This window comes from Cibotium barometz, chromosome 17 (assembly GCF_041138505.1).
Source record: "Cibotium barometz isolate CiBa-2024 chromosome 17, ASM4113850v1, whole genome shotgun sequence".
Classification (NCBI taxonomy): domain Eukaryota; kingdom Viridiplantae; phylum Streptophyta; class Polypodiopsida; order Cyatheales; family Cibotiaceae; genus Cibotium; species Cibotium barometz.
The window spans coordinates 22027172-22037301 of record NC_141062.1 but is presented as its reverse complement, the minus strand read 5'-3'; the positions used below and the strand labels follow the sequence as shown (position 1 = coordinate 22037301).

The 10130-nt window shown below is 45.3% G+C and overlaps 1 protein-coding gene across 10 annotated transcripts in view; it reads right to left on the bottom strand.

The window, feature by feature from the left end:
- Positions 1–1186: 1186 nt before the first annotated feature.
- LOC147629781 (C18orf8) overlaps positions 1187–10130 on the bottom strand; it is a 66901-nt gene continuing 57957 nt past the window's right edge. For all 10 annotated transcript variants that reach the window (XM_086811294.1, XM_086811298.1, XM_086811297.1 and 7 more), the window contains 5 exons: positions 2829–3209; positions 2472–2665; positions 2028–2136; positions 1756–1935; positions 1187–1619 (listed from right to left, as the gene is read on the bottom strand). In XM_086811294.1, coding sequence (XP_086667420.1) covers positions 1443–1619; positions 1756–1935; positions 2028–2136; positions 2472–2665; positions 2829–3209 — 1041 coding nt within the window. In that variant the 3' untranslated portion in view covers positions 1187–1442. The remainder of the gene's footprint in view (positions 1620–1755; positions 1936–2027; positions 2137–2471; positions 2666–2828; positions 3210–10130) is intronic.

The window sequence follows — 10130 nt, the reverse complement described above, 5'->3', positions numbered from 1 at the left end:
CTTTACAATTCAGTGTGTGTGAAAAGATTATATCATTTTAGTCACAAGATATTCACAGCAAACAGCCACAATTCTCAATGAAATCTAATCAACACAACCTTGCAATGTCATTTAGCAAGTCACACACGAATGTTAAACCATATATGCCATGTGTGATGCATTAACCACATCCATCGAGTATAGTAGCCAGTCTAGTAATGTTTGTTTGTTATTTGACACATTGCCAAGAAACCTTACACATCCTCAAACTCCAGAGTTCCATGCAGATCAGTTTCTCGACCACTTCAAGGGTGCACAATTTGATCTGAAGATATTTTCGTGTCTCACTGGTGCACAAGATTATGGACGTTAACACGCATTAAGCCATTGCACAAATTCATGCGGCTGATAATGCATGCATCCCACATATTGCCAGTCTTTCCCCCTCGCTCCCTCTCCCTCTTCTCTAAAAATTATAATAATAGTAATAATATGAAACCATCATGTTGGCAATTCCGCTTCTATGCCAATAAAACACCTACCTCGCACTCACTTAGAATGGCTTATGTCTCCATGTCTCACACAAGAAATTTTTGTTTGCAAGCTTAAACAAATATGAGAGCTATGGGCAATCAGGAAGACATATTTAGAACATTAACACCATTGAGAAAAACATGGATCTGTCATTTTGACTCGTACAATTTGGTGAAAATTCTGCATGGACCTATGGCTGGAACAGCAGACTACCTTGCATTGGAGCACAGCCCCTCTCGCCTTAGTTGCCTGTGCAATGGAATGCCACAACGTAGCCCATCACCGCTTGTTGGTTATCCTCCTAATGGCAAAATTTGGTGGCATGGCAATCACTATACGTGTTACACACCATCACTCAGCCCCACTATTTTAAGCGAATGAACATCATAATCGGCTTGACACAGGAAAACGTGTGTGGCCATCTCAGACTCCCCAACACCTGGATCCACAAGTAATTACAGCACTGAGGCACAGCAAGCACAGCACCCCTTTCCCCACCCCCCATATTTTTTATTTTTTATTTTTTAAACAGCTTCTAGATGAGAGATGATCAGCAGTCTCACGGCTTGGAACGTTTAGAGGAGGATACATCGCCGAGAGACTACCAAGAGGGTTATCAGGGTCCAGCCATGGAGGGTTGTGTTTTCTATGCTTTGCCTCGAAATATTTCAACTAATAGAATGATCTTGCCCTTGGAGGAAAACATAAAATAATAATATTAACAAGTCTTCCTCGCAGGTGTCCTGCTTTCATGGTTCTCATGCGACACAGAAACTTTCCAACACACCTAAAACACATCATACATAAATTTTCAAGACTTAGCATACAGATCAATCTCCTTTGCATATAAGAAACCTCTAGTGAAGCTTCAAGTCGGAATTAAGCCAGAAAGGAAGATGCTAAGCAGCCACTTTTATGGTCTCGAGGCCCTATCCTGCTACCGTTATACTCTGTTGTTTCAAAATGGTGAAGTACATGTCGTACTCGGACGTCTGCTCAAAATTCGGAACAAAATCCAAACAGAAGCGCAGGACACTGGCCAGCTTTTGGGCATCTTGAGTGGCTGCAGCCAATTCCAGAAATGTAGAGGGTGGAACAGCCTCAACCTACCGAGTAGACAAAAAATAACAGCCAAAAATCACTCTACATACCTAAAATGGTGGATGGTGCGACGACCTACAACATGCAGTTAACACTTGTCATCAAGCCATTCAACGAAATTTTATTAGGGTGGTCACTTACTCTGTTCTGTCTTGCATATCGAAGAGCCTCCAATAGACGGCCTTGCTGCAAGAACATGGACAAGTAATCCGCATGGGAGGACAGCTGCTTCAACATCTTCAAACCAAGCGTAGATATAGGCGGGTAAGACTTCCCTGCTTGCAATAGCTGCAAAGCAACTTCCCTTGATGGTTCTAAAATCTGAAGTCCAAAATCACATAAACATAAGCCATGCAAACTGAAAAGGTCACAAGATAAAGAGGGTCCATAAATTCCAAAACAGCTACACTCACTTTGGTGTGGATAAAATGTGTGAGTTCTGCATAGCGTTCATCCCTTGTGAGCAGTTGAACCACTAATGCTTGCAGTCCAGGAGGAACCTTCAAATTCTCTGCCGCTGCACTGTAATGGACACAAACAAGGAAGTAAATGAAGTCACATATACTTCAGTCCTGAGTCTCACTTCTAGGAACACCCCATACCACCTGAGTGCAGTGGGTAATAAAAGCCGCATGTGGAAGTGTGTGGGCCAGGGAAGGGACGGGGACGGGGAAGAAGGGGGTGTAGTGTAGTTGCATCACCCTTACTGTAAGTCATATACACCTGTGTTAATGTGAAGACTACAACTAAACCTAATTGAAAAACCATCTCCTTGCAGTCACGTGAACTGGATTAAAGCTAGCCACATTCCAATTTCAGAACACAAAATTAACAGTCAATCTATATATTACATGTACCTCCGCATGTACTGAATAATGACTGCTCCCAAAAAGAATGACTCAACTGCAGTCTCATCCTCAATAACCACAAAAACGTGGCGGTGCATCTCATCTGGTGATACCGCAGTAACAGTAGTTACAGAATTCTGAGCAGTGGCAGAACCAGAGCTTGACGACTGCGCATCACTATCCATTGAGGATTTCCCTGCATCCTGCCATGGACACATGGAAAAGGTAAACAAGAGTAACAAACTACGAATGGTAAAAGGATTGAATTTCAAGCTCTTAAAACAAAGCATGAAAGGATTGAGTTTTACGGAAGGAAATGAGGATTATGAAGAAGATGCCAAATTGAACAAGATGGTTGAAATTCACCTCTATGATGCTGCCATCGCCTTGAGCTTCCTGAGAAATATTGTCTGCATTACTTGATGCCACTTCGTCTGGGCTTAAATCCTGGCCTTCATTTCTGGACTTAATATCAGCTTCAGCAACGACCTCGGGGGCAGAACTTGTACCTGGCGTTGACGCGGACGAATTATCTCCCTGAGATGTCTCAATACTGTTTAAGCGCTCACTAATAACAGGCTTTGGAGACCTTGCAGCATTTTGCTTAGGTGCCGATGATGATGATGAGAGTGTTTTGGCCAATTGTGAATACGCCAAATTTATGACATCCATGGCCTCAGATATCAGTGACAATGGCCGTTTCTCAACGATGGTAGAACGTAAAACTGTGATAGACAGCTGCTTTGCCTGTGAACACAACATGTAAGTCAGGTTTGTTCATGAGCACTAAATTATGAAAATTAAAAGCTTGATAGTTGATATTTGTCTGGGCCCTCTCTTCAGATTCAGGACATACTCTGCTGCTGTAGAGAGGCACTTGACATAGGAGGTGAATATCAACACCATGTATCCTGTTGCACGGGAAGGTGATACATGATTGGTTCTGCCTGTTTCATTGTGCATGCAGGGCCTGTGTATGCAGGTCCTATTTCTTTTGGTAGATAGGCTTTCCTTCTTTTCATTTCCTATGACTTCTGGTCTACATATGGATAATATGTTCTACTTTTTGGTCTCGTTGTCAGATGATGATGCAGCCAAAGACTTAAACACAGGATTAACACTAAGCATACTAGATTAACTCTAATCCAAATGATCTAGAAAACATGCACGAGAAGAGAGAGTCTGAGAGACAAGAAATGCAGCCTTAATATTTTGTATATTGCAAACGATGATCATATATACAATAATTCTGACCTAAACTTGGATCCTCATGCAGGCCCATCTAAACTTAGATCTCATGCATGCCCATCTACTGATGCATACCAAAGGTTCTTGGCTGTACTCTACTTGTGTATGTTCTATTGCACATGAGGGTTGCCTGTTCTTGCCAAGTCACAGCTTCTTCTGTTGGTCCAAAAGCCTTGGCTGCAAGCCCTTGGTCTTGGCTCTGCAACCTCAATCTATTAATGTTTACTTCTGTTTCAGTCTCTCTGGACCTCCAAGCTCTTTGGCTCGATTACTGGATCTTCTACAAGAGATGTAGCCTCATTCTCCTCCATCTTGACTAGGAAAAACCCTTCAAAAGTTCCACAGAAACTGATAGACTAACCTCATCCTCCTCTTGGGGTTCAAAGAGATCTACATCTTGGCTCTCTGGTTCTTTGGTTCAGGTTCATGTTTGGGTTGGAGCATTGGCAACCCAGGAAATGCAACATATGCTAGAATGTCCATATCTGTGATAGCATCACCAGGGAGCTCCTCTTGCCTTGGAAGCTCTCCCTCAATTGGATCAACGCTCTCAACCCTAGGTGACCCCACCACCATGCATATATACTTCATCACACTGTCGGTCACCATCTTGATGATTAAGGCTCTCCATTGCTCTTCCCGAAGCCTTGACTCATTGCTCGTTGTTGCCATGCTTCTTCAGCTCTTGCTAGTTCTGCTTTTCAGCCTTCAACCTATTTCTCATAGCGCTCCAACTGTCTCCCCCAATGCTCCAATGTCAAAATGCTCCCCTGCTCCCATCAGAGCAAACACATGATCTTAATATGAGAAAGCATGGGTGAGGCATCATGGATATAAAGCGGGACCTACAGATGGACCGGAAAATAAGTGGAATGACTTGCCCCCATGATCCAAGTTTAGCAGGAGGAGATGTAACATTTATGATGCATGGGCAGCTAAACTTGGAGCATTGGGGCTAATCATGCACCTCTGCTCCACTTCTATTTGGATCCATAGGCACAATAGAAATTTCTCTTGACCAAGTTAAACATTACAAATCTTTCCTCTTTGGAAGAGCAATCCATGTAGCCTCATCAGACTTGGAGAGACTTGTCTGAAGCTCCTCACGAAAAAATATTGTAAATTGACAAGCTGACCTAATCCTCCTCCCCTCTGGATTTAGAGAAATCTATCTGTTGAATCTTCTGGTTCTTATTCGGGTTCAACAACCCAAACAATGATCCCTCTGCTGGAATCTCCCCATTTGCGATAGTGCCACACAAGAGCTCCTCTTGCCTTGGACGCTCTCCCTGACTTGGATCAATGCTCTCGGTCTTGGGTTGCTCCTCAACCCTAGGCGACTCCACTCTGGTACTTGCTATTAACAGCAACACCACATCTTTGGGATCCTCGACCGGTCTACACTCCTTACTTGCGGGAACAAACTCCTTCACCACTTCCGGACTGGTACAGGGGATACTGCTGACCTGTACGGACATGTACAGTTCTGTTCAGTCCTGAACAGTAGCAGGCGGCGCATTTCCAGCTGCAGGCGGTGCTTTATCAGAGCATAGTGGTGCATCAGTCAGGTGGACATCCTTGGAAACTCCTCCTTGTTGAGTTTCAACCCATGGAAAACTCTCCACCTTTGTGCCTTTGTCCATGGGCTCCGCAGTTGTCAACTTTGCACCTCATGCCTGGATCTCCCTCTGACATGCTCACGAGTGGTCCAACTCGACTTTGCAGACTTGGAACCTTTCCACATACTTGGCCATAAAACACCATCAAAAAGGCCATACAACATGTTCATATTGTGCCCAATAAATGTCCCAACCATTTGACATCCTTGGAAACTCCTTGTTGAGTTTCAACCCATGGAGAACTCTCCACCTTTGTGCCTTTGTCCATGGGCTTGCGGTTGTCAACTTTGCACCTCATGCTTGGATCTCTCTCTCACATGCTGACAAGTGGTCCAACTCGACTTTGCGGACTTCTGATCTTTCCACATACTTGCCCATAAAACACCATCAAAAAGGCCATACAACATGTTCATATTGTGCCCGAATCTTTCCCTTGAGGTGGTTGCAAGTAGGAAGCATGTCCATGTAGCACTCACATGCATGATGCACGTAAAAAATGGAGACTAGGAGAGCAGAGGACATTACAAGGGAGGACTGTGAGTTCTAGATAGAGGAACAATACATTTTCACATGCCCAATGTACTATGAGAGACAAGGGAGGTTCCATGGTCTGTTCCATAGTAACATAAAAACCCGTTTTGCCCTCTTGAAACGGCATGAAACGTTTCGAAACAAAACGAAACCTGCCCATCGAAACGGTGTTTCGCCCAAATGTAAAGTGAAGTCAAAAAAAGGACAGAAGTTTTTTTTTTTTGCGAATGCGATTTTTGCCGTCGTTTCCATCCTTGTTTGTTTCACATTTGCCACTTCACGCATCCGACGCTTCTTCTCGGCCACAACCTGTTGCTCTGCCTCTTCTCCTCGTCCACTCCTCCTTTTCGCTCCTTCACTTCTTCTCCTCCACGCCTCCTCTTCCTCTTCCCTTTTCCTCTTTCTCTCTTCTCCTCCACCGTGTCAAATCCCCACCGGATCTCCTCGCGATCGTTCCTAGTACGAGACTCGAATCCTGCAAACAAACGAACAAACAAACAACAAGGGGGTGCAGGCCTGACTCACCACCCAACCATGACAGCCGTGGGCAAGCCCACAGTCTTGGCTGTCCCCACCGAGCCACGAGCTGAGCTAACTAGGTTTACGTACCGACCAATCTCCTCCTCGCGACGTCCCATACCGCCATGAAGCTGCCCTTGCGGGCCTCGAGATTGCTGCCGGCCTCGGCTGCATAAAGCAGGTGCACGTCTGCACTAGATCCAGGCTCCAAGACCATAGAGCTCTCACAAACTCGCGAGACTCTCTATATCCAAATAACTAACCTTGGCCACCCTTTTATAGGCTCTTGGCCGGTCATCGCGCGCAGATAATCCTCCCATGAACTCTGTCTTTTGGATACATATGCTCGAAGCATATCCTCCAAAATCTGATTCACTCTTTCAGTCTGGCCATCAGATTGAGGATGATCAGAGGAACTCAAATTCAAAGTTGTTTCCAACTTCTCAAAAACAAGTTTCCAAAAATCACTCGTAAACTTAGAGTCCCTATCACTGACTATGTCCTGCGGTAACCCGTATAGTCTAAACAATTGCTCGATAAACTGCCGTGCTAATTGCGTAGCTATAATAGTCTTCCGGGTCGGTAAAAATCTAGCCAGTTTTGTCAAGCGATCTACCACAACCCAAATAGAATCGTGGCCTTGATGTATTCTTGGCAATCCGGTAATAAAATCCATGGAAATACTTTCCCATTTATTACCTGGGATTTGCAAAGGATGCAACAACCCACCCTGTCTAAAGCGTTCAGCTTTATTTACCTGACAAATTTGACACTTGAGAACATAATCTTCTACATACCCTTTCATCTTTGGCCAATAAAAAGTGTGTTTCACTAACGATAGTGTCTTGTGTACCCCAGGGTGTCTAGCAGAAAGGGCGTCATGACACTCCTTAAGAATCTTGGACCTAATGTCCGGGATTTGTGGTACACAAATTTTGTCATTACGGAATAGTAAACCATTCCGAATCATCCACTGGCCTCTTGCAGCCTGAATGGTAGACTGCTCAGTCATTGAGTCTTGGTCAATCAATGAGCTCCCGTCCTGGATCTTCTGCCAAAATGGACCAAAATAACTATCAGTCCTACAAAGCCCTCTCAATGACTGAAATAAGTCAGTAGAAATCTCGGTGAACGACAAAGAATTCACCTCTCTAATTCGACTAAGTGCATCTGCAACACTATTCATGGACCCTTTCCGATAACGGATCTCAAAATCAAAATCTTGCATTAACTCCGCCCAACAAGCTTTCCTTCCTCTCAAATCATCCGCATCACACACATACTTGATTGACTGATGATCAGTCAATACCAATTGACTGATGATCAGTCAATACCACAAACTTGGAGCCATATAAATAATGTCTCCAAACCTTGAGAGCATGAATCACAGCATATGAGTCTGGTAAACCAGCTACGAAGAACCCCAAAAGAGTAGTGGGATCCATCTTTGTAGCTTTCATCTGCAAGTCCCGAAACTTCTGGAGGTAGACCTCATAAGTGAGGTGCTGCGAGGTCATGGTCAAAGCTGAAAACCGAGCAACAACATCATAATCATCCTCTTTCTTGAGGAATTCTTTTTTGAAGACGTCTTCGAATTGTGCCCAAGTTGTTGGCTTAGGGTTGAGTTCCTTCCACCAAAGCAAAGCTTTGCCGGACAAGAAACCTGCTGCTAACTGGATCTTTTTTCCGTCATCATATGGATGAAACTGAAAGTGAACTTGCCACTTATGTAGCCAAGTGTCCATGATCTCCTTGGTGCGCTGCTTTTGCTCGCCCCCGAACGGTTCCGGAGTAATGTTGGGGTCCAAAGCAGAAGCCAAGGTATCCATACCCGATAGAGTAGAGAGGGTAGTGGTCAAAAGAGCGATGGAGTTTTGCAAAGCTTGCATCTGGGCTGCGATTTGTGCCTGACGTTCCAACGAAGAAGCTTCAAGAGATACTTTGAACTCTTGGAAATCTGATTTTGACACATAATCGTCAAAAAGATCGGCATCGGTATCTTCCGTAGCCGGCAAGCCTTCGCGTTCCACAAGGGGCTCCAACTCTGATTCTTGGGTCGACATCGTGAAGAGGACAAGTGGAGAGAAAATTTGATCTTTGCACAATGAAAGTACAAGGGAACTTGAGAGCTTGAAAACTTGAGAGATGTGTGGCAAGAAGCCCACTTAAGGGGTTTATAAAGGTTTCCCCAAAAGCTATCGTTAGCTTTTGCTTTTGTGTTTTTTTTAAATATTATATATATATATATATATATATATGGATATATATATTCTCTACTCTTAAAAAAAAATTAACACCTTTAAACCTTGGAGGGGGGGTTTTAAAACTTTTTAAAAAAAAATTTAAACTAAAAAAAAAAACGAAAGCCCAAAAAACGAGTGCTTTTCGTGTTTTTTTTTTCTCATCCCTCCTAGATTAGCCGCCGGTGTGCTGTCTACTGACGTCAAGAGTTGCTGGCGCTTGCTTTCCTGCCGGCACCTGTGTGCGCAGAGGTGGCCTTTGCCAGCCTCGCCTGCCCGCCTGGCCTAGGCGCCTACGTAGGCCTGGCCTGGGCACCAGCCCGCCTGGCCTAGGCGCTGTGTAAGCTTGGCTGCCTGGCTGCGTAGGCCTAGGTGCCCACCAGCCTGCTGGCCGCCTGGCTAGATAGCCCTAGGTGCCTGGCCGCCTAGCTGCCGGTAGCCCATCGCCTGCAACCAGTACATCAGTACCCGGCCAGCAATACAAACGACACACACGCGTGCTCTCTCTCTCACTCGTTCGCGTTCAACCAAAAGCAACGAATATGCCTTTTTTTCTGTTTTCTCTCTACGTTCATGTGACTGCACAAACGAATCATGCCTCTTCTTTGCAAAGCAAACGACCCTACCATCTACCTTCCCCATCAACATGGGTTTCTTTGACGAAGAAAAACACATACTGAATCTGAAAACAGCAGTATGCATAGAAAAAACAGCAAGCTTTTTTAACACATACCTTTCTTCGACCTCATCTTCTCTACCTACCGACTTGCTTGTTCACGAGGCATGCTCTGATACCACTGTCAAATCCCCACTGGATCTCCTCGTGATCGTTCCTGGTACCAGACTCGAATCCTGCAAACAAACGAACAAACAAACAACAAGGGGGTGCAGGCCTGACTCACCATCCAACCATGACAACCGTGGGCAAGCCCACAGTCTTGGCTGTCCCCACCGAGCCACGAGCTGAGCTAACTAGGTTTACGTACCGACCAATCTCCTCCTCGCGACGTCCCATACCGCCACGAAGCTGCCCTCGCGGGCCTCGAGATTGCTGCCGGCCTCGGCTGCATAAAGCAGGTGCACGTCTGCACTAGATCCAGGCTCCAAGACCATAGAGCTCTCACAAACTCGCGAGACTCTCTATATCCAAATAACTAACCTTGGCCACCCTTTTATAGGCTCTTGGCCGGTCATCGGGCGTCCACACTTGGACGCCCGCCCGTCCATAGTTGGGTGCCCGCCCGTTAGTCTATCCCTAACTCAGCTCGTCAATCAGCCTGCCAAGCTCCAAGCTTCCCCAAGCCTCGAAACTAGTCTTGCGTGCGTGTAGATACACACTGTGCACATGACACACCGTCCACCCCTCCTCTTCCCTTCTCTTTTCTCCTCCTCTTCTCTCCTTTTCTTGTCTTCCAAGTTTCTCCTTTTCTTCTCACCTCCTTCCCTTTTCTTCTCACCTCCCTCTTCCCTTCCAACTTGTTTCTTTCCTCCTCTCTTCCTCTCCTTTTCTT